Source organism: Chiloscyllium plagiosum, chromosome 4 (assembly GCF_004010195.1).
Source record: "Chiloscyllium plagiosum isolate BGI_BamShark_2017 chromosome 4, ASM401019v2, whole genome shotgun sequence".
Lineage (NCBI taxonomy): Eukaryota > Metazoa > Chordata > Chondrichthyes > Orectolobiformes > Hemiscylliidae > Chiloscyllium > Chiloscyllium plagiosum.
Window position 1 is genome coordinate 47,727,078 of NC_057713.1, and position 26,392 is coordinate 47,753,469.

Sequence of the window (26,392 nt, forward strand, 5' to 3'; positions counted from 1 at the left end):
CAAGCCCAGACTAAACTTGCCTACAAAACTGTTGTCCTATATGGAACTGAAATGTGGACTACCTACACTAGGTACCTTAAAGCACTGGAACACCACCACTAGAGATCCCAACAACAGTTCCTGTGGATCACCTGGGAAGGCAAGCGCACTAACGCCAGCATCTTGAACAAGGCCACCACCACAATTCAACAGCAACTCTGATGGACTGCTCATGTCATTGAATGCCCAACTCGCATCTCCCAGACAGATCATGTTCTCCCAGACAGATCATGTACTCCCAGCTTCAGGAATGTCAGTGTGCCCCTTGTGGCTCAAAAAAAACATTTCAACGATAACATCCAAACCAACTCCAAGAAGCTCCATATCAACAACAGGGAGGACATGGCTGCAGACCAGAATCACTGGAGAAACATCATCCACTTTGAGAGCTATACACCATGAAAATGATCACCGCTGAAGCGACTCTTGTGTGATGAGAGACAGAACATCAGGAAGGCTCACACACCACCATCTCCAATCACCATTACCACCCATTAATGCCAACACTGCAACAGAATCTGTGGAATCTGAATTGGCCCCTTCAGCCATCTGAAGATCCACAAATAGATGCCCATATGGGGAACAATCACACTTAACCCAAGTAATCGCTGAGCCACAAATTTATTGCAAACTTGTTGGTTCCCCGCAGCACTGGACAAACTCTGGCAAGATGTCTAATACATGGTACCTTGATTGTTCATATCACTAGAAGGCAGATGGAATCATGCTCTGAGATATTTTTCTTGCATTTGAAAGCTGACTTATTAATTTAATGTATCAAGATGTTCATTAGTGAAGCAGATGCCTGTGTAATGACTATCAGCCCCCAAATCCATTTTATCTTCATCATCTTTAGTTTATTTTCATTGTGTTGTCTTTCAAATCATATATTTTCTTTGCTGAATTGTTAAAGGTTTCTTGCTTGCAAATTGTAACACATAGTTATGAAGGTAGAAAAACTGTAAGAAAAATTGGGACTGATCTACCTCTGCCAGTTTTCTACTCCTGCTGAAAATGAAAATGAAATCCTAAAGCTTTTCATGACAAATTTAGAATTCTCTTTTCCTCTGTGATTAGTAATTCGCTGACACAATTATGGGAATATATAACTTTGAAGTAAGCGATTTATGAAAGTGTGATTTCATTATTAGGTCATGAATTACAGTAAAAATAAATGTTATTTCTTTTATGAAAATGCAGTGGCACAACATGGGCATATGGTATTTTGAAAACATTAAAATAATTTACATTTTCTTATCATCTTATATTAATAATTAGCTTTTAAATATCACTTGATATATGCTAATCATAAGTGCTCCTGCATATTTTATGTTTGATACCAGATTGAAAGTCTATTATAGCTTAAGATGCAACTAAGCACTTTAATGGGTTCTCGTATTTTAGCATAATTCACATTAGAATATTCAGTAAGGCTATTAATAGATAAATTTAAATTGTCTCAAAATTGTTCAGATGGCACTACATAAGTGGTTTTCTTAAATCAGCTTTTCTTTCAATAGTTTAATTAGTTGCCACAAACAAACTTTGACTACAATTATTTCGAGCTTGATACAAGCTATCTAAAAGGTATATCATTGAAAAACTAAAAATTATATGACATTAAACTAAATAATTAACTTATTAATGCCATCTAGTGTCATAAAGATGAGCTGTTTACATTCTCTGAATAACTGATGTCATATCTGAATTATGGCATAAAAAATACCTAAGTTGACAGTACAGCAGACAATAAAAATATGCCGTGGATAGGAAAAAGTAATGACTGGAGCTCGGGTCCACTCCAGAAGTAACTAAATTCAGAACAAAGTCTCTGGACAGGAAAATTGGTTGTGTTGGACAAGTCAGACTGAATCTAGAAGTGTCAGAAAATGAAGTGGCCATCATGTTGTAAGCTGCAGAGATGCTAGGAACATTGGAACCGAAAGAGATCATTCAGCCCTTTGAACCTGTTCCATCATTTCATTAAAGCATGGCTTATCCAAATTATATCTCCATTTCTCCACTTTAATTAAATATCCTTTAACATCCTTCCCTAAAGAAAAAAACTATCAATCTAGTTTTCAAATTCTCAGTTGAACTAACATTAACAGCTTTTTGGAATAGAGAGAACAGGTTTCTGTTGCACTTTGTATAAATATAATTTAGTGCTGCAATTCCAATTACTGTAATTTTAAAATCTCAGAAATCATACAGTTGATTATCGTTTGGGCAGCACAGCGGCTCAGTGGTTGCACTGTTGCCTCACAGCACCAGGGATCCTGGTTCGATTCCAGCCTTGGATGACTGCGTGGAGTTTGCAATTTCTCCCTGTGTCTTGGATATAAGTTTGCTTGCTGAGTTGGAAGACGTTTCATCACCATACTAGGTAAAATCATCAATGAGCCTCCAGTGAAGCCCTGGTGGTATGGCCTGCTTTTTATTTATGAGTTCAGGGTTCATTGGGTTGGTGATGTCATTTCCTATTCTTTTTCTCAGGAGGTGGTAAATGGGATCCACGTCAATATGTTTGTTGATAGAGTTCTGGTTGGAATGCCACGTTTCTAGGAATTCTTGTGCGTGTCTCTGTTTGGCTTGTCCTAGGATAGACATGTCATCCCAGTCAAAGTGGTGTCCTTCCTCTTGACTTGGATCCCATTTACCACCCCCGAGAAAAAGAACAGGAAATGACATCACCACAGGAAATTATATCACCAACCCAAAGAAACCTGAACACAAATAAAAAGCGGGCCATATCGCCAGTGTGTCACTGGAGACTCACTGATAATGTTATCTAGTATGGTGATGAAACATCTGAAAACATACCTTCCAGCTCAGTGAGCAAACGTACATCCAGAACCTCAACTTCAGTTACAAATCTTCTCAAACCTCCCTTTGTCTGCCTGAGTTTCTGCTGGACGCTCCAATTTTCTCCCACAGTCCAAAGCTGTGGAGATTAGATGAACTGGCCATGCTAAATTGCCCTGTAGTGCCCTGGGACATGCACACCAGTGATTAGTTATGGGAAATACACGGTTACAGGGTTGCATAGGGCGATGGGTCTGGGGGGGGATGCTGGAGGGTCAGTGTGGGGTCAATGGGCTGACTGGCTTCTTTTCGCACTGTAGTAACTCTACGTTTAAAGTCTTCCAGCCTCTTGTCTTTGACAGTTCACTGCAAGAGTAGCTCAGCTAATCCCATTGTCTTGCCTTTTCCTCATTGCCTTGCGATGTTTCTTCATCAGTTGCCAATCTAATTCTCTTTCGAGAACAATTGCATTTCCATCCACCATGCTGCATTCAAGATCTTGACCACTTGCTGTGTAAAATACATTTATCCTTAAGTTAATTCTTTTGCAATTCATGTTAAATCTGTGTCTTGTGGTTTCTGACCCTTTCATTCAGTCGGAACAATTTCTCTCTACCTAGTCTTTCTAGATGCTCCATGATTTTAAATACCTCTATCAAGTTTCTTCTTGAACTTGCCTTTTGAGAATGACACTAACTACTTCAATCTAACTAATTGAAGCTATTCGTGCATGGAGTCATTCCCCTAAATCGTTTCAGCACTCTCTAAAGCCTGAAGTGTGGTGCCCAGAACTGGACAGAATACTCTAATTGGCTGAACCAATTTTTCAAAAATGGTTATCATAACTTCCTCAGTTTTGTACACTATGGGGAAAAAAATTATCTTCTCCGAATAGTGGGTTTGCAGGTGGAGTGGGAGGGAGATTTCTTGTCCTAACAGAACAGAAACTATTTTTTCTGTTCGATTCTTTATTTTTAAGCTTTGCATACAGTATTAGTGTCCCCAGTCAGGCTTTTGTCTAGCCTGCTTTCGGAGCTGGATATGCTCTGAGGATTTTTTCAGGTCACCTGGCCTGACTCACAATCAGTCCCAACCCCCTCTTCTGAAAATCCAAAGTGCAAGTGGCCACTTTTACAAACTTGGTTTACTGAGGCAAGATTTATCCTTGCTCAGGTCAGCTCAGCACTGCACCCCAGCCCCCTTCCTGAAACTGGGAATGAAAATCAGAGTTTGAAGTTGCACAATCAAGAAGCCAAAGGAAGAAACAAAGATGTGCATTTATGTACTGCGATGGCTGACCACCAAATCTCTGAAAGTGCTCAGTGCCAATGCAGTAATTTGGATGTGTCATCATTGCTGTACTGTAGAAAACATAGCAGCTAATTTGTGTATAGCAAACAGCAATACGATAATAACTTGATCATCTGTTTTGTTGATGTCAGTGAGGGATACATACTGACAAGAATACAGGGTAATTCCCTAGTCTTCATCAAACAGGTGTCTTGTGAATGTATCCATCCACTCGATATAACATCTCATCTTAAAGACCTTTGGAAATACAGCACTCCCTCAAAACTGTCCTGGATCATAAGCTAGATTGTTGTGCTCTTGTCCTCAAGAAGGACTTGAACTCAAAACTTTTAATGCAGAGGTAAGAATGATGCATTCAAGTTTGGATATCTAGTCAATGCTGATGCACAAAAATAGGCAAAAAGATAGAACGTTCAGGTCAACGGGAGAAAAGATGCTGTTGATCCTTAGTTCTTCATTATATTTTTTTCAATTTGAATGTTATTCTTAATTCCAAAATACCTGGAACTGTCATTGCTAATGTAGATTTCTGTTTCTCTTTACTCTTTCTGAAGTAAACATATCAATATAAGTGAGGGAACTGAAAATGGATTTGGGCGTGGATAATGGCCAAATGTGATGCATGTGGAGACAAACTGCTAAGAAATGGCACACTGATCTTTGAAGATTCCTCACATATGTTAATTTTTGCAGCTGGCTATTTTGTTATTCCATCATCTTCATATCATGCTCGTGGAAGTTGTTAATATGGAGAGAACTAATTTTTGATAAAAGCAGATCTTTAGTCAGACTTGAGTTCAGCCAGTAAGCTATGTTTTATTTTGTACTTCTGCCCAGCAGTCTGAAATATTTAAAGCATCAAGGAAGGCTATGATCTGCTGAGAAGCTTTAGATCCACTCTCACAAATTTTCATGCCACTTGTCTTTTAACTGATTCAATACCATTCATCTATGAAATCACAGAATTCTTACTTTGCAGAAAGGTCATTCTGCCCATTAAGTCCATACTGAGCTTCCAAAAGCATCCCACCCAGACCCAGCTCCCCACCCTATCCCTGTAACTCTACAGTTACCATGGCTAGCCACCTAGCCTGCTCATCCTTTGACATTATGGGCAATTTCCCAAGGCTAACAGACCTAAACATTTTTTTATGTGTTCATGGGCTGAAGACATCACCGTCTGGGCCAGCATTTTTTGCTCATCTCAGACAGCAGTTAAAAGTCAACCACATTGCTATGGGTTTCGAGTCACATATCGTCCAGACCAGTTAAGGATACCAGTTTCCTTCCCTAAAGGATATTAGTGAACCAGCTGGGCTTTTCCAACAATTGACAATGGATTCATTATCATCATTAATTTTAATTCCAGACTTATTAAGAATTTAATTCTTATTTCACCATCTGCTATTGCAGAATTCAAATTAGCTCCTGGGTCTCTGGATTAACAGTTCAATGATAAGGTAAAAACAATGACTGCAGATGCTGGAAACCAGATTTTGGATTAGTGGTGCTGGAAGAGCACAGTAGTTCAGGCAGCATCCGAGGAGCAGCAAAATCGACGTTTCGGGCAAAAGCCCAATATCACCATGCCATTGTCTCTCCTCAACCTGCTCATCTTTGGACTGTGGGAGGAAACTGGAGCACCCGGAGGAAACCCACGCAGACATGGGGAGAACGTACAAACTCCACATAGGCAGTCACCTGAGGCAGGAATCAAACCTGGGTCCCTGGCGCTGTAAGGCAGCAGTGCTAATCACTGAGCTACCGTGCTATAAATTTGTGAATGTGATAACTACAAGTTCTACGCTGTAATTTATGAGATGTTTTCAACAGAAATATGTCTCCAGTTGAAATCTTAGCAAGTACTACTTTTTAATTAACATAGTATTCAATATTTTCAGATTGGTAATAAGCAAAATTGATTCCATTCGGTGATGTATCAGCATTTAAAGATAAAATTGGGTCAAGTCACTGCTTGTTTAATGGAACTTCTATATCTTCTCCTTTTTAATAAGAACATTATATTTCTTTTAGATTTGTTGTTGACAATTGTCATTTTCATTACTGCACTGTGAACGCATTGACAAGATTTATATTAATTTCTTGTCTATCTGATCACCAAAAATTGATTAAATTGTTCAAGATTTATGTTACTTTCCTCCAAGTCCTGTTCCTCTTGCACTAGAGGTTTTATTCATTATTGTAATGACAGATGTGTATCAATAGATTTTCTATCTTTGAATGAATTGTCAATGGAGTGCAGCAAATTGTCCCTTGTCTAACTGAGTTTGGAGCTTTTAGTAATTCAGACGACTTTCAGATGATTCTCTGGAGTGATTAGCCATATTTTGCCACAGCAACAATGGTGCATGTGCTGATCAATTTAGAAGTCACATCACAGCAATGACAAATCTTAAATAGTGGACATCTTGCAAAAGAAGTATAAATGTACATACCGACTGTAGAAATCATCTCTGTAATAATCGTAGTCGAAGTCATAACCACTGCTGTAAAAGGAAAAATAAGCTTTAATGAGATGCTGTAGGAGAAAAGGTTTAATTTCTCCAATTTTAAAGAAATTGATGATTGTTAGATCCATTTAAACTACATTTAATACAAATGAAAATGCTACCATCATTCTGTACGTAAGTAAATCTAATAGACAAAACAACTGAGATGTACTGAAAATAGGAAATATTGCAATTACTCTGTAGATTCTGTCAGTTTCAGGATTCTTTCTTTTAAGTAATTCTGACAAAAATGTTTTGAATTCTGTGCATTTTTGAAATTTCCTACTTTTGATTTATATTTCCAGAAACTGTACACTTTTCATACAATTGGTGGATAATCAAAAACAAAGGGATTTTGATAATATATTGGGTTTTTCTCTCAAAGTTAGATTGGACTACAGGTCATTTACTTTTTGCACAAGTATTTGTTTTGCGTTTATTAATGATGTTTATTGATTATGGGTCTCTAGGTAGTAGCAGATAACTCTCATAAAACCAATGTCAAAATGTCACCCAACCTACAGGAAATTGGACATGCTGACAGCATCCAGGACCTATTGAGGGTTGGGATTTTTTAGGTTTCTTACAGTCGGAAGGTTGGGGTGGATTCTGCTGGAATGTGTGGGGACCAGAGGAGGCCAAACTTGCTTTCTATGATTGAAGACGATTTCTCCTCTTGGCCCAACAAAGGAAAGCAACATACAAAACACCGAAAGGCCCTTCTGCATCTGACCCTTTGTCCAGCAGACCTTCAACTAATGCGGGGCTGCAATGACTTTCCTGCTTTAGCTGGGGTTAAAATTGCAGTCAGTGTCTAATAACATTTTTAATAAGTACCATGTTAGCTTTGGTTAAGTGGCTTGTTGAGGGAAGACCATGATGTGAGATGTGGATGGGGCCTATAATTATAATTATGGAATAATGCAGTTTGGAAAGTGACCATTTGGCCCATTTGACTCTTTCAAATCCAAAAGTAATCTAGTTAGATCCATTTCCTTGCACTTTCCAAAAACCCCTGTATTTTTCTCTCTTTCATATATTTATCCAAACCTCTTTTCAAGGCGTCAATTACTACTTCAGCAGCTAAGACACCCAGTTCTTTTTTGAGCTGTGTATCTAGTAAGTACGAAAGCAAAATCATTCCTTGACATTCTAGTGAGAGGGTTAACTAAGTGCTAATCATATACTCGGCATTTTATTCACTGGGAAGTCCTGCTGATGGTGTGTTTGGTTGAATAGCTATTTGATAAACAGGCTCGATGACAGAAGGAAGGAAGGAATTGCTCCAGGAAGGCATAACATGAAAAGTTCTAGGAAGTTCTGTTATCTATTAAAAATGTGTGTAAAAATATCAAGTATTTATGCATAAATGTAGAATTATGATTAAAATAAAGTTACAGACTTCGACTTTGTCTGCAGAATCTTTAAATGACTTGCCGTTATAAAAATTGCATTTGGGCTTTCTATTGAAGCAGATGAAACAAGAATAACAAATGTCTTAGACAGTCTACAATAAAGCTACTCACAGTAATTTGCAGAACAATATAACTCATAAACGTTATTTGTTCAATGAAACAATGGGTTGTCACTGATTACCATGTTCACAGCAACCCAGTCTAACTCTTGTCAGTATCACATCAGCTGAGCCTGGATCACAGAACGCGTGGCAATATTTTTGAATTTCTTTATGTTTCTCAATGTTCTCGCTCCAATTATTGTTCTTTTCTTGAACAGTATCCAGCAGGTCCTATTTTTTTCAAGAAACCTGCTAAAACTTCACACCGATAACTGGCTATTCACTTAGGAACCTCTGCATATCTTCTTGCAGTGCAGACATTCGCTCAGATATTTAATCTAGTGCATTTAATGTCTTCACTAATGGCGATGTTACGAAGAAATGGAAATTTCAAATAAACATTTGCCTCTATTAGATTTCAGGTCAGGTACAGGGGGTCCCCAACTTATGAATGTCCGACTTATAAATGCTCGTACTTGTGATAGTGATGGCACCCGGGGTTTTAACTTTCAAGGTCTGATCTTTTAAACATTTCTTGTACTTACCAATGGTTGATCTACATTGCCCTACATTGTGCTCTGACTTGTGTTCAAACTGATCTGTGAATGGACTCCAGAATGGAACCTGCTTGCAACCTAGCTACTGCTTGTATTTCTTGAACGTCATTATTTCATGAAGACGTTGGGCATGAGCATGTTTAGACAAACCCAAACTGTTTCTTGACGTACTTACTCACATCAATGAGTCTGTTCCATGGATGCACTTGCTTCCTATGACCTAGAACATGCCATTTGTAAAGCCTTATTATGATGAAGGGTCTTAATTTATTATATTATTATAAAGTCTAGAATACATTGTCTGGGAGTCTGGTAGAGGCAGGTTCAATTGAGTTCTCGGGAGAGTATTGGATGATTATTTAAATACACACAATGTGCAAGGATATGGAGAAAATGCAGGATGATGGCACAAAATTATGATGCTTGTTTGGAGAGTTGGAACAGTCACGATGCACCCAAACTGCCTCTTTCTGCTCTATTACACTTCCGTGATTCTGTGATTGTTATTTGGAAATTTGGGTTGTCAATGAGTATTTGACTTTCAGTTCTGTGAGGGGATAGCTTTGGTTTTAAGGGTCAGAAACTCATTTCTTTTAATAATGGGTCAAAACAGCATTTCCAAGAAATCGTGCTACTTATGCTAAATGACTAGACAAGCTACCTGGTTAGATATGGGCTGAAGTTTTTACTAAATTAATATGTACTATCCAGACAGAGACAGATGAAAAAGTCAGTGACATATGCAAGTTCAGTTCAAAAGAATAAGATCTGTACCAGCAGATGAGTAACATTAAAGTAATCAAAATAACATGAAAATGTGTCCGTTTTCTTTTCTTACAATTCAGTAAGAAAAGTTATGAATTATTCTATGGCTGTACATCCCTAGTTGTGATGCAGAGAATCAAATCTGGTGAATATGCAGAAATTTGCCAAAATGAATGTTTGCAACCTCATCAGTTTTGATAAGAAATTAACAAATGTCGATAGGAATGATATCTCACTACTTAAGTGTAAAGGATAGTACTGGGAAAAAGGGTTGAATCTTTCTTTTTGTTATTTATGATATTTCCAAATTGACTTTAATATAAGAGATTTTTGTTTTTCCTTTTCTTTGTGTTATAAACTTATGTCCTTTTGTTAAGCTTACATTGGCAGCCTCTTGTGAATATAATTGGTGACTGACCACCATGTTAACAAAATTGCAAAACAAACACTTATGGTCTATTAAGCCAGATTTCACTTTGGGATCTGTTTTGAAAAGCATTACCATCACCTGGATCATAATAACCCCCGTGTAAATGTAATTGAGAAATCAAGATATAAAATGAATATTAAACATTTATCATCAATAACATGTACCCTGGAAATTTATGGAATACTCTTGACTTCTGCCTAAGAGCAAATATCATATTGACGGACCATATTTCTCAGACTGAAATTTAATAGTTATTAAATAGTGGCAACAACAAGAACAGAAGAATTAACTGGAGGACAACAATGAGTTGTAACATAGTACAAGCTCTGAAATCCTGCCACTTCTCAGGAAATGAGGCCATATTTCAGCAGTGACAAGTTTTATAATGGACTGGCCAACCACAGACTAGCTCATAGTTTTTGGCACTTCCAGTGGAGCAGCACAACAGGAACTGGTGAAGAGTCTAAACTTTCTACTTGATTTTACTCTTCTCATCCATTTGAGGGGAGAGTTATATGGAAATAAAAGACTAATTTCAAAATTTCACAGAACAATTAATCAAAAAGATCTCAAAACTACATAGACAATAGGAATAAGACACGGAGTTGGAGAAATAGGACCAAGGATAAACTATTCCACTCCTCAAGTCTGTTTTGTCATTTAATGAATCACAGAAGTCTTACAGTGCAGAACAAGGCCATTTGGCCCATCATGCCTGCATAGGCTCATTAAATGAGCATCGTTACTTACTGCCAATTTCCTCCTTCTCTCCCATGCACTTGAACCATTATTTTTCATTCAAATAATTGTCCATTGTCCTCTTAAATGCCTCAATTGAATCAGCTTCATCACATTTCCAGACACTGCATTCCAAACCATAGATTGAGTCATTCATAGAATCCCTACAGTGTAGCAGTGGCCATACAGCCCATTGGATCTGCACTGACTCTGTGAAGAGCATCCCAGCCAGACTCAGCCTCCCCAACCTATTATCATAACCCCACATTTCCCATGGCTAATCCAGGTGGCCTGTCACATCCCCGGACTCCATGGAGATATTTCACATGGCCAATCCACCTAACCTACACATCATTGGACTTTGGGCAACCAGAGTACCATGCAGAAACCCATGCAGACACGGGGACAACATGCAAACTCTTCAGAGGCAGTCACCCAAGGCTGGAATTGAACCCGGAACCTCAATGCCACCATGAAAAAAACATTTTCTCACACTATCATTGCTTTTTTTGGAAATTACTTTAAATCTATGCTCTCTAGTTCTTGATCCTTTTACAAATGGGGACAGTTCATTCAGTTTGCTCATGATTTTGGAACCCTCTATCAGATATCCTCTTCTTCTCTCCAAGGAGAACAATTCCCAACTTCTTCAATCTGTTCTGATAACTGAAGTTTCTCATCCTTGGTATCATTCTTGAAAATTATTTTGTACTCTCTCTAATGTGTTCACATCCTTCCCTTAATGTGGTGCCCAAAACTGTACACAAGACTCCAGCAGTGGTCTAACAACTGTCTTACACTGCTATCTCCACCCTTCCTGCCACCTTAAATGAACTGTACACATATACACCCAGGTCCCTCTCCACCTGCACTTCCTCTTTAATTATCCCCTGTTTTCTATTGTCTTTTAACATTCTTTCTTCCAAAGTGCATCACCTCATACTTCTCTTCATTGAAACCCATTTGCCACTTATGAGGTTATAGCTGCTCTGTATCCCAATTCCAGTCATTCACCTTGTTTTCATCTCTGTTAATATCATTGATCAGCAAAAACCTTATTGATCTCAGATTTAGAATTATTAATTAAACTAGCATCTACAGCTTTCTGTTGGAGAGTTACAGATTTTTAGCTCCCTTCAAGTGAAAAATGGTTTCCTAACTTGTCTTCTCCTGAATGGTCTGGTTCTGATTTAATGTCTCCTTGTCCTTGATTCCCCCACACCTATACTATCAATTTCTTTCAAAACCCTATAAAACTGCAATCAATCATCTTCTGCACTTCTATATTCCAGGGAATATGATCTTGTCTAATCTAACCCATGCAGCTTTGGTGACATCCTGGTGAGTAATATTAATTCTGATCTCACTTTATTGTCCATACAGAAATTCATTTAGAAATTGTACATTTCATGAAAACAATAAAAGAATGAACATTATTCTATTACAGAGATTTAACTTTAATTAAAATTTGCTTGAAAAGGTATTCCAATGCACTAAAATAATAAATCTCTGAGTCCCACCCTAAATGAATAATCTTATCCATGAAGCAAATTTCCTACAGACAGAGTTATAAATAGTTCAAGAAGCTATTTGTCCTGCATCTGAAGGACTGTGTTTCCCTGAATGCATCTGACAGTAACATAAGGACAAGGACTGATTCTTATTATTCTCAACACACTTCACTTCAGCAAAATTCTTTGAAAGCAAATGTTTTCAAGAAAGATCTACTCATCAAATATTTTTCTGGCCTGGTTCATGAATCCCTCCATCCTTGAGAGTTTGCTGTGCTAAGACAATAGTACTAGGTGAGACATCCAAAAAGGATAGTGTTCTGAACATATAGAAGAGTGTTATGATTGTCCTCTCAGAAGGATTATATATTTCTGAGGGGGTATAATTGTTAATATTACATGACTACCATAACAATGTTTCCTCCAATTCAACTATTATCCACGTTGACCTCAACTGTTTTGGTCAAGTAACTATTTCAATGTTCAAGGGTTTTTCATAAGAATAGTATAATTAACTGGCTCTTTTTTAGGTCTACAACTAGTTATTACATCTTGTGTTTGTTCATTTTAAGAGAATTGCTATTGCACCATTTTATTAACTTCTCCGCCAAGTTGGTGAAGTTTAGTTGGGTATTCCAAAGTCAGATTAACATAACATTAACACCAAAGCTGCATGGGTTAGATTAGACAAGATCATATTCCCTGGAATATAGAAGTGCAGAAGATGATTGATTGCAGTTTTATAGGGTTTTGAAAGAAATTGATAGTATAGGTGTGGGAGAATCAAGGACAAGGAGACATTAAATCAGTCTGCATTATTACACCGTATGAAAGTTGAAGAGAAATCACCATAGTGGGAATCAATCAGTGTGCTGTCAGATCAGACAGACCAAGTTCAAAACAGCTTTGTCTGCTGATTTGTAGTTGATAAGCAAACTATAATTGATCAATATATGGAACAAAAGGACAGTAGAGATGCTTTAACACAATACAGTCAAAGCACTTTTAGAAACTGAGGTAACGCTGGCTGATTTACAACTACAAAGAGGCTGGGAGTCTGCATTGGCTTCACCTCGAGGCTGGGAGTCTGAACTGGCTTCACTTGTGGCTGGGAGGGCGCACTGGCTTCATCTCGAGGCTGAAAATCTTCATGGCTTCACCTTGAGTCCACACTGGCTTCAACTCGAGGCCAGGAATGAAATCCCTTAAGTTCACCATGAAACCTGCTTCACTTTCTTTTGATAGCCATCAAGTGTTTTGGATGAATTGTGTTTCAGCATTTTTTTAGATCATCTTGTTCCACATATTATTAGTTACAGTTAGGATGATTTTTCAAAATTTCCTAGATTTGGGGAAGGTCGGAGTAACTGGATTGCAAAGTACTGGGCTAATGATAAGATTCTTGGTAGCGTAGATGAGCAGAGAGAGCTTGGTGTCCAGGTATACAGATCCTTGAAAGTTGCCACCCAGGTTGACAGGGTTGTTAAGAAGGCATACAGTGTTTTAGCTTTTATTAAGAGAGGGATCGAGTTCCGGAACCATGAGGTTATGCTACAGCTGTACAAAACTCTGGTGCGGCTGCACTTGGAGTATTGTGTACAGTTCTGGTCACTGCATTATAAGAAGGATGTGAAAGCTTTGGAAAGGGTGCAGAGGAGATTTACTAGGATGTTATCTGGTATGGAGGGAAGGTCTTACGAGGAAAGGCTGAGGGACTTGACGCTGTTTTCGTTGGAGAGAAGAAGATTGAGAAGTGACTTAATAGATACATATAAGATAATCAGAGGATTAGATAGGGTGGACAGGGAGAACATTTTTCCAAGTATGGTGACGGTGAGCACGAGGGGGCATAGCTTTAAATTGCGGGGTGATAGATACAGGACAAATGTCAGAGGTAGTTTCTTTACTCTGAGAGTCGTAAGAGTATGGAATACTTTGCCTGCAACGGTAGTAGATTCGCCAACTTTAAGACGTCATTGGACAAGCATATGGACATATATGGAACAGTGTAGGTTAGATGGGCTTCAGATTGGTATGACAGGTTGGTACAACCTTGAGGGCCGAAGGACCTGTCCTGCGCTGTAATGTTCTATATTCCATTAGATCGGAAAATAGCAGATGTAGTTCTTTGTGTCAAAGCATTTTTTTAGATCATCATGTTACACATATTATTACTTACAGTTAGGATGAATTTTTCAAAATTTCCTGGATTTGGGGGAAGGTTCCAATAGATTGGAAAATAGCAGACGTAATTCTTTTATTCAGAAAAAGGAGACAGAAAGCAGGAATATGTGGGTTAGTTAGCTCAATATCAGTCCTCGGGAAACTGTTAGAAACAATTATTAAAGAGGCTACAGCAGAGTACTTTTGTGAGCTCAAGATAACAGACAGAGTCAGCATGGCTTTGTGAAGGGGAAATCATGTTTAATCAATCAGTTGGAGTTCATTATGGAAGTGACATATGCTATAGATAAAGGGGAACTGTTGGATTGACTGTATTTAGTTTTCTCGAAGACATTTGATAAGGTCTTGCCTTAATAGTTATTGTAGAATGTAACAACTCATGCTATGGGGGTGGCACATTACTAATTACAGAAGATTGGCTGCCTAACAAATAGGAAGCAGAGAGTAGGTGTAAATGGCTCATAAGAACATAAGTACTAGGAGGAGTAGTAGGCTGTCTGGCCCTTCGAGCCTGCTCCACCACTCAATAAGATTGTGGCTAACCTATCATGGACTCACATCTACTTATCCACATTTTCACTATATCCCTTAATTCCTTTATTTTTCAAAAAGGTACCTACCTTAGCTTTAAAAGCAAATACTGAAGTAGCATCAACTATTTCCCTGGGCAAAGAAATCCATAGATTAACAACCCTTGGGGTGAAGAAATTCCTTCTCAGTTCAGTTCTAAACCTGCTTCCTCTAATCTTGAGAGCACGCCCTATTTTTGAAGTCTCACCTACTAGTGGAAACATTTTATCTATTTCTATTTTATCAATTCCCTTCATAATTTTAAATGTTTCTATAAGATCCCCCTCACTCTTCCAAATTCCAATGAATATAATACCAATCTACTCAGTCTCTCGTCATAAGCCAACCCTCTCAACTCTGGAATCAACCTAGTGAAACTCCTTTGCACCCCCTCCAGTGCCAGTACATCCTTTCTTAAATAAGGAGACCAAACCCACACACAGTACTCCAGGTGTTGGTCACCAGCATCTTGTACAGCTGTAACATTACCTCTCTGCTTTTAAACTCAATCCCATTAGCAATGAAGGACAAAATTCCATTTGTCTTCCTAATTACTTGTTGTACCTGCAGACCAACCTTCTGCGATTCATGCACAAGGTCACCCATGTCCCTCTGCAAATCAGTATGTTGCAAATTTTTACCACTCAAGTAATAATCTGTTTTGCTGTTACTCCTACCAAAATGTATGATTTCACATTTACTAACATTGTATTACATCTGCCAGACCTTTGTCCACTCACTCAATGTATCTATGTTTCTCTGTAAAGTTTCACAGTCCTCTGCACACTTTGCTCTGCCGCTCATCGTGGTGATGGAAATTGAAATCCACCACACAAAACATATTCAGTGCCTTTTCCACCTGGACTGCTTTGATAGACAGAAGTAGTGATTCATCAGCTGAAGGAAACAGTAGGTGGTAATCAGCAAGAGTTTTAACCAATTGAAATATCCTTTTTTGGGCCAGAATGGATAACCCCATTTACTTGTGTTGATATTGATCTTATATAGTTTTATCTACCCACTTAATTCATCGGTCTCTTTGTATTTACATGTTGCTGTACGTGTTGCTTACTATGCCATCAATCATTGTGTAATTGTCAATCTTGAATAGATGTTTTTCTGTTGCGTTATCTCAAAAGGTAATTGTCACAAATAACTGAAGCACAGATCCTACTGGGGGACCACTCATCATTTCCTTCCAATGCAAGTTTATGCATCTTTCCCATGTGTCCTGTCTTTATAAACTGACTTTAATTCTATGATCTCTCATTTTAGCCAACAGTCTTTTAAATGAAACCTTACCAAAATCCTTCTGTAAATCTGATAAACTATGTCCATTGACATTTGTCATTAATTATTTAATCTGCTTGTTGAGAGAAACAAACAATTCGTTTCAGTAAACATGACCTGTCCATTACAAATCCATCTCTACAATGAGCACATTCCTCAAGGTGCTCTGACACAGTTCTTATTATGGATTCCAATATCTATATCACAACAGATGCTAAATTATCAGAATTAAAAACATCTTCATTTCTCTCTCTGATATTTCTTAATTACTGGAACAAACTGAGAGCTCAAATGACTACCTTGATAAATAAACTGATGATCATGGCCAGGATAAACCACAGCAGGTTATTTACCACTATTCTTTGTTTTTAACACAGATGTCAAGATTAGCACTGGAATTAATGAAAATTCATGTCCTCTTCTAAGTATTTTTAGCAATGTGTCTATAGCTCTATGCATTAACTAGAAATGTTTCAGTGATGTATGTGAAATATATAGCAAAGTCATTTTGAATGACAAAATATAGAGTCCAACTCAGACACATTCTTTTAAGTAAACAGATATCACTTAACATAGAATTTAATTAAATTTGAAATGACATAAAATGAGCACAGAGAGGATCTGAAATAAGTAAAACCCTATTCTCTCCTTCCCTTGTGCTCAGAACAGTTACTGTACTTATGTGTGCTTTGAGAATTTGCAGTACAGATTAAAGATTCATACTTTAATACCATGGGATAATTTCAGGGTCATAAAAGCAGAATAATTACTGCAGTAAAAACTTCTTAACAAATTTTTCAGACTGGGCTTCAAATGTCAAGTTCTGGTTATTTTAATAATCATGACGGAAACCAAAATGCACTTGAAATACCAAACAAACTTTTTGTTTCAATTTGCACAGCTTCACTTTTGTTCATAAGCTTACAGAAGTAGCAAGACCTCAGATTTTTCAGTTTAACAGTGGTGCCGAAATCAATTTCCGGACTTAAATCAATATAAAGCAAATGATGGCTCATTAAAACTTAGTGACTTTAGGGACTTCAAAGGATAAACTTCTTCAACAATAAATAAATCACAAAGAAAGGTAGTAAAGTATGCACAAAGATATAAGTGAAGCAAGTTGTGAAGAGGACATAAGCAGCACTCCTGCTAATCGCTTTAAAAAGTTTGCATGGACCTGCAAACTTTATGTGTGGCAGTGACGTCTGGAACTGGAAGTCAATGTTGCGAATTGGAGTACTGATTGGTGGGCACAGACCCTTGGAACGATTCCACATCTACAGCTCAGAATGAATGTTGGACACAAGGGTGGACAAAGATAGAGTGTGTGGATTAAAAACTGGCAAGTGGAGCATAGACTGGGAGAATGTGAAGGTGTTCACTTTTGCAAGAATGATATAAGAACAAAGGATTATGTAAATGGAGAATAACAGCAGGATTCCAAGGTGCAGAGGGATTAAGGTGTTCAAGTCATGAGTCACAAAAGCCTACTGTGCAGGTATAGGAAGCAAATAAGAAGTATAGTGAATATTGTCCTCCATTATGAGAGGAATTGAACAAAAAGGTAAGGATATTATTCTTCAATTGTACAGGGCATTAGTGAGACCACATCTTAAATACTGTGAGCAGTTTTGGTCTCCTTCTTTAAGGAAGGCTATTATTACATTGGAGGCAGTTCAGAAGAGGTTTAATGGTTTATTGGACAAAGTGGGTTATCTTAGATTGGACAGACTGGAATTATTTCCATTATAATTTAGAAGAGGGAGGGGTGACTTGATAAAAGCATATTAAGTGCTGAGCAGTCTTGACAAGGTGGACACAGAAAGGATGTTTCCTCAGTCAAGAACTAGGTGAAATTACTTAAAAATTAGTGATAGCCTTCTTAAGTCAGAGCTGAGGAGAATCTATTTTTAATAGGCAGTTATACAACTTTGGAATTCTGCCTCAGAAGGTGGAGGAAAGGTGGTCATTGAATATTTTTAAGGTAGAGATAGATTCATGTTAGGCAAAGGAATTAAAGGTTATTGGGGATAGAGATAATCTTGGAATTCTAGACACAAACAGATCAACTTTAACCTTATTGAATACAATAGGTTTAAGGACCAAATGGTTTCCTTCTGCTCCTAATTTATGTTTTAAATGTAAATCACTAGTTTAAGCAAAAGCTGTCAGGACACAAACACCAAGGTTAATATTATAATTTCTTAATGAAAATGCAAATGCACTTCATTGAATAGTGTTAACCAGAAATGATCATAATCTTCTTTGTTCCTTGATTAAGACTTCAACAATAAGCAAAACAAATGAGCAAACAGAATGCTTTGCTTTCATAGGATTTACATTAATTTTAATGCCTGCACCATAAGTGCAGAGGAGCAATCTACTCATCATGCAGGAACAGAAACAGATAGAAGAGGAATGTAAGCAATTTGTTTTAAAGTAGAGTTCTACCGTTCTTTTAATCAAAAAAGATGATGTTTGGCTAACACGGTGACATATGTCTGGAGGAGACCAGGATTTCCAATTGTTACATCAATTGTCTCCCTGTCTCAGAGGAAACAGATCACCTTCACTCTGAACCATCCCTAAGTGCATTCATGCAACTGTGAATCTGTGGAGTGGGATCTCAGCAGCAGCACCAAACTGAGTTTATACAGCACATTTAATGCTTCAAACAGTCTTGAGGTGCATTACAGAAGCAGGAATCACACATTTCAGGGGAAAAAAAACTGAATCAAGAGATTCAAGCACGGGACTGAAAGAATGTCAGCATTTATTTGCAAAAACATGCTCCAAGAGTTTGGACAGGAGAAGAGGTTAGAACTGCGCTGACAGTTTGGAGGGAAAATGCATTGTCATGAGGATATGGTAATGCCCACTCATAATTGTGCAGTTTTGCAGTCAATGGTTGTGTGGCATTTGTTTGGCTCAGTCATGTGATAAATTATGCTGTTTGGCATGATCATGTGCTAAACGAGATAGACTTTGAACAGATTTGCACTATGGGCCATCAGCAGCAGCAGAATCATGCATCTATACAATCTGGAATCTCATGGCCTTGTATATCCTCACTCAACTATTACTGTCAACCTAGAGGGTCGATCCTGTCTCAATGAAAAGTGAAGACGGTGCACCAGGAGCAACACGTGGGAGACCTAAAAATAAGGTATCAACCCAATGAAGCTGCAAAACAGGACTATCTGAATGCCAAATTGCATAAACAGCTAGAGTAGACAGACTGAAGAGAGCTCACAACTAATGGATCAGATCTAAGCTTTGCAAGTCCTGCCATGTCCAGTTGTAAATGGTGGTGGACAATTAAACAACTTACTAGAAGATGACACTCCACAAATATCCTCATCCTCAATGAATCATTCCATGTGATATCCAGACACAGTTGGAGACATTGGATACTGCAAGGACTACGGACCTTGACAACTTTCCAGCAATAGTACTGAAGACTTTTGCTCTAGAATTTGCTGCATTCTTAACCAAGCTGTTCCAGTACAGCTGCAATACTGGCATCTACCCAACAATGTGGAAAGTTACTGTACATAAAAAGCAGGACACATCCAACTCAGCCAATTACTGCTCCATCAGTCTACTCTCGATCATTAGCAAAGTGATGGAAGGTGTCACCAATATTGCTTTCAAGCAACACCTGCTCAGCAATAGCCAGGTTCCTGACATTCAGTTTGAATTCTGCCAGGGCCATTCAGCTGCTGACCTCATTACAGTCTTGATTCAAACTTGGACAAAAGAGCTGAATTGCAGAGGTGAGGTGAGAGTGACCGCCTTTGACATCAAGGCCACATTTGACTGTGTGTGACATCAAGGAGTCCTAGCAAAATCTGGACTCAATGAGTATCAAGGAGAAAACTCTCCACTGATTAGAGTCACACCTGGCTCATAGGAAGATGGTTGTGGTTGTTGGAGGTCAGTCATCTCAACTCCAGGACAACTCTGCAGGGGTTCCTCAGGGTAATCAGGGTAATTCCTCAGGCCAAACCATCTTCAACTGATTCATCAATGATCATCTCTCAATCCGAAGCTCTGAAGTGGATTTGCCGATGATTGCACAATGTTCAGCACCATTCACAACCACTCAAATCTTGAAGCAGTCCATGGCCAAACCCAGCAAGACCTGGACAATATCCAGACTTAGCCAAGTAATATGTGTGTCACATAAATGCAGGCAGTGATCATTTCTAAGAAGAGAGAATCTAATCATCATCCCTTGACATTCAATGGTGTTACCATTGCTAGATCTCCAACTTCCTGGAGGGTTGCCATTGACCAGGAATTGAAATGCACTAGTCACATAAGTAATGTGATAACAAGAGCAGACCAGAGTCCAGGCATTTTGCAGCGAGTAACACCTCTTGGCTGACCAAAGCCTGTCCAACATCTACAAGATACAAGTCTAGAATATTCCCCACTTGAATTCAGCTTTGACAACACTAAGAAGCATGACAACATCAAGCAATATACTTGATTGGCACAACATCCACAAATATTCAGTCCATCCACTATGGACACGCAGTAGCACCAGCGTGTCCAACCTATAAAATGTTTTTCAGAAATTCATCAACACTCCTTGGGCATCACCTTCCAAACCCATGATCACTTCCATCAAGGACAAGGGCAACAGATACATACACGACCTATAATTCTCCCTTCAAACCATGCATTATTCCGACTTGGAAACATTTCACTTTTCCTTCAGTGTTGTTGAGTTAAATGCAGGATTTCCCTCCTTAATGGCACTGTGAGTCTACCTATAGCACATGGACTGCAGTATTTCAAGAAGGCAACTCACCACCACCTTCTCAAGGACAACTAGACATGGACAATAAATGCTGGCAAGCCAGTGACATTCGCACCCTATGAGTGAATATATAAAAATGAATCAGGATTTCACACATTAGATTTTATCGAGAAGAAACTGAAATGGTTCAAAAATCTGCAAAAATGCAATATCTGAGAACAAAGAGCATTTGCTTTAGAGGGTAAGCGTTAGATTTATTTTCCATCTTGCTTTCTTTCCCATAGCAGTTCTGAAGAAGCACAGTAGCATTTCCCAGACTGATCCAAGTTGCATACGGTTGGAATTCTCTCAGTGTAACTGACACTGACTTACCAGCCAACCTTGTTTTTGGCAACTTTTCCTGAAATATCCTGAGAGTCTTGAGTATAAATTAGAAATCAGCAATCAGCCAGGGCCTAAAGGAAACACCCGTCATACATCTTTATTTCAAGACAAACTTCTTCTTACTGATATTGTGAAGATTAAATTTTAATCCGAACTATCGCCCATTATGCATGTTCAAGAAAATGCAATTGTGGAAATGTTTTTGCATTTTGATGTAATGGATTCTAATCCTATAAAACCACTGAAATCAAGTTGATAGTTTAATAAGGAAATGTACACAAAAATACACCAAATATAGTGAGATGCTATGCTGAAAATTTTCAGAATAAAGTTTTGGCTGTACAGAAATGGTGTAAATTCATGCATTTTCCATTTTTTGTCAGACCCCCTGATTTTATGAATTGTTGGGAGGGAGGTGAGGCTGGTGTGAGGCATCAGATGGGTTGCCTGCTTGTGGCCAAATTAAGGCCCTTAAGCAAATAATGAACTGCTTCATTCTACTGCTACTTCGTTTGAATAGGCAGTCGAGAGGTCTGAGCCCAACATTCAGCTTGGCAGATTTAACCATAACACCTTAAGAAATGGGAGCAGGAGTAGGCCTTTTGGCCCTTTGCGTCTGCTGTTCTCTGCAATAGGATCATGGCTGATCCAACATTCCTCAAATCCACTTTCCTGCCTTTTGCCCATAACTTGTTTCCCCTATGATCAAAAATCCATTTATTTCAGACGAGGACTCTGCCCCCATGGCCCTCTGTGGAAAGGAATTCCAAAGATTCACAACCCTCTGAGAGAAGCAATTCTACCTCCTCTCTGTCTTAAGTTGGTCTTTAATTCCAAGACTATGCCCTCAGGTCCTACATGGGAAATTTGCAAATTTATACTAAAAGCACTTCTTACAATACAATCATTAACTCTCGTTTTATCAATATAACAAACATTTTAGTTTATCTATCAATATTTATAAACATTCTTGTTGCTTTATAATCAAACTAATAATTAATTAGATCATTTATTTTACACTTACCTCCTCTGCAATACAAATCACTGCATGTCATGACCTTTCCAAAATAATACATTGAAGTTCAAATTGGTCTCAGCAGCAGCACAGAATGGGCAAAAGCAAACTAACTGCAACTCTATAGCTTGCTCTATTTTAGTAAATGATAAAGAATATCAGAGTGGGTGTGAAAGAGGATGCTGATTCAGTATCACCCATTTTATGCTATTGCTGCAGTCCAACTTCATTACCATTTAGTCAGTAAACTGCAAACCCAATTGTTTCTATAATCACTCAAATACCTTTTTATAAAAATGTGGTTTGTTTCAATCTTATGTGCATAGTTAAAATGCTACCAGCATATAAAGTAGCCTTCAGTGTAATTGTTTGTTTGACAGGTGTCTTTTTTATACCATTTATATGTTTGGCTGTCACACTTTTTCCCAAAACTAGTACTGTGAGAAAATCTACTAACAGTTTTTTCAAACAATCAAAAATACTGCCTGGTCTTTATTAGCTTAAAGATAAAACTTGTGCTTTATATTTTGGATGGTAGCAACCTAGCTTTTAACCATTTTCTGAAATGGTACACAGATTATTTCAATTTGAATGGAACAACTGTCTTACACATTACAACAGATATGGTGTTTAATATTGTGATAAATACTTATTATAAGCAAAATAAAAACACCAGCATACTTAATTGCAATAGATTAGATACAGATTAATTTACAAGATCACATTAACAGTATATCTACCTTCTGTTAAATGGCATACAAAAAACATGCTAAGTCGTACCATGGTATTCAAGAACAGCACAAGGCAAATGCATCTTTCTTTCACATGATTTGTTTACAAAAACAATTAATGCAGTACTTCAGATTTTTTGGGAAAATAGATAATTGAAAGGAAATGTATTACTTCATATAATCGTTTAACATTATTTAGGTAAATGCATGATTAAAAATATTTTTTGTATCAATATAACACTGCGCTGCAATACATGAGGGGATAGAATGAATTAAACAGCAAGAGCAAGATTTGGGTACATGTCTTTTCGAACCTTATTATCTTGCAGTCATCAGAACAGTTTACAAGAAATACCAATAAAAAGAAAAACAACATCAATACTCTGCAAAACCAAAGTACCCACTGGTTGGCAAGTATCCTTTCTTGGTTGAGGGTTCTGAAGAAGAGTTCTATTAGGCTCAAAATGTTAACTTTGTTTCTTTTTCCACAGACTTGCAGAGTTTATCCAGCAATTTCAGTTTTCATTTCAGATCTGCAGCATTGCCATTATTTACTTTTATTCTGATTGGTAAAATTGTCTTGGAGAATTCAGCAGTTAATGATGGTTAAATGTTAACTGCCAGGCTTTGTTTTGATTGCAAACCAGGCATGTTAGTCCTGACTGGTCAGGGCAGTGCCCTGAGAAATGAACTACCAAATATCTGTAAAACATACTGCTGAATTGCAACAGACACAGTCATTGCATATGTTCTTTCTATCTGCAAAGAGCCAACTAATGTAGGATGTCAATCAAGCTTACGGTGTGACACAACTGTGTGTACTGAAAGCTAAATATACTGAAATGCAGGGCAGTGTGCTGGTACTGTGCCTGTTTCAGCTTAATAAAATAGGTGACATCCACTCACTGGTTCATTTCTCGGGGGCTGCCCTGAATGATCAGAGTCAAACTGTAAGATCTGAAATCTAAACTAACCTGCCAGTTAACAGTCAATCATCATTAACTGTTGTATTCTCAATGGCAATGCCTCTACCAGAGACTACTTGTCATTCAATCAGTACACTCCTCTGGTGGATAAATGTTGGTTTATCTCTTTATTGGTATTCTTGCAAATTGACCCTCTTGGGGTAAGAGATGAAAAAAACTTGAAACAAAATGTGCATTTTTTTTCAGCAATATTAAAAGTAACAATTCCATATCTTTACAATGTTTGAAATGAAGTGGTTTTACTTTGCTATTTCAGACATATTAAGTGTTCTCTCATCGATCTAGTTACAGAATCTGTTTACAGACTGGCTATGATGTGAGTTGGATCAAAAAAATCTTCACTTAAAGGATCATGAGATGAATATAAGTCACAGATGAGCTGGATTTAAGCCCCAAAATTTTCACATCATGACCTTAGGAAGTTTCAAGGCATTATACATGAAATAGGAGTCAATCATTTACCGGTCTTCATCATCCAGTGACCAGAATAAGTGGAAACTCAATCTGTTCTACCAGATGCTCACATCCAAGTTGCATAATATTGAGACACATCATTATGTCACTGTCCATCTGGACGTTACCAAAGTTAATTTTTTCATGGACATATTAATGGTCTGAAACTTTTGACAGCTCTACTGCTACATACAAACTGAACCAATATTATCTAATATCTCCACTAATCATCTATGATAGACACTCAGGCTTAGATGGTGCCACACGGTCAAGCTCAGTTGCAAAGTTGCTACATTCGTGTAGCTTTATTGTTGGTAAAATCAGAGTGTGAAGTCTGGAATGTTACTCTTTATTACAATCCTTTTGTGTTTCCCGCACCAGATGCAACAATTCTGTTCTATTTGCTTAACCCTGTGCCTATTGCAAGGTGTATATCTGAGGAAAGTCATCTGTGGAGATATGGAAATGTACTTTAATTAATTAGTTTCTGCTCTGCTTGAGTTGGAATAGTATCTTAGAATTCAAATTAAATTTGAATTTTATATAAAATGCCTACAATATAAGGAATCCAATTAAAAACTTATTTCAATTACTGCAAACACTAAAATGTTAGATAACATTTATTTCAATAATTTCTTTTCATTGATTTGTAGCCACATTTTTCTCCCCTAATAAGACCATTTATTTGTGCCTGATACTAGAATAAAATTCACATCAAATCATTTACTCCTGCCATACTGAAGCTCACAATAACTTAGTTTGTGGCCTGTAACCCATCATGGTAACTTTGAATTTCTAAAATTACACTATTTCCATCAGCTTTCATACTCTTGTTCCCAATACAAGTATTATTCTTTATCACCTTAACTTTGACCTGGGTGTACCCTCATATCTGCATCCACAAATCCAAGGGAAGTAGACTTTGAAGGTCATTGCTGTAGAAATGGTTTAAGCATTCACCACTCGATCTGACTAGATCACTTAAAATATTAGCAGGCCATCCTATTCATCACTAAAACCATCCACTGTTCAAAAATCATTCAGAGAAACATCTAATTTTTCTTTGCTGCTGGAATCTTAATTCAGTCTCCAATGCATCCTCCATGAATAATGCGGTCAGTGCATGGAATCTGTTGGTAGAAAAATCATCCTATCAGCTCTCACTGGCACTTTTTCCTTTACTCTAGATGGCTGGATTTAATATCTTCCAAGGTTCTCCCTTACTCTAAATTGTAAGTGTATATTTTGCTCATTTCCCTTCTATCCCCTCTATCTATGCTCTTATTGTCCACAAGCTCTGCCTTTTGTTCTCTAGATTTACTCAACATCTAACTTCCTTTACTGGGTTTGTTGACATTGATAATAGTTCCCTCTCCTCAGGTTCTACCCCTCAGCTTCAAATTTCCCATCACCATGGCTCTCCAAATAAAAGTCCAAACCCTCTTCCCACTGTCCAAATTAACACCTCAGCTCCAAAAACTCACTAAAATATTTGAAACCATTATTGCTTCCCAAATCTGCATCCATTTTCTATGAAGTCCTTGCTTGAATCTCTCCAATAGGAATTCTAACATAGTGCTGAATAACTCTTACCAAAGTCAAAAATGACAACACGGTTCTTTGTGACTGTGACAATGGTAGACTAGTCTGCAGTCCTTTCATGGTGAACCATGAAATTCCAATGCCTCTTTACCATCATCCAGAATGGGATTGGAAGCCAGGGGCAAGGACAGAAATCATAGGTCCCAGGGCAGCTCCTGGCCTGGGATCAGCCCTGCTTCCAGTTCCCCACCTGAGCACAGCAGCCCCTGAAAGCCATGGGTCTTGGT

General features: G+C 37.9%; 1 protein-coding gene across 6 annotated transcripts in view; it reads right to left on the reverse strand.

Annotated features, from left to right (window-relative positions):
• LOC122549028 (RNA-binding Raly-like protein) overlaps nucleotides 1-26,392 on the reverse strand; it is a 634,594-nt gene that overhangs the window by 170,370 nt on the left and 437,832 nt on the right. For all 6 annotated transcript variants that reach the window (XM_043688161.1, XM_043688162.1, XM_043688165.1 and 3 more), the window contains one exon: nucleotides 6,612-6,662. In XM_043688161.1, the coding sequence (XP_043544096.1) occupies nucleotides 6,612-6,662 (51 nt within the window). The remainder of the gene's footprint in view (nucleotides 1-6,611; nucleotides 6,663-26,392) is intronic.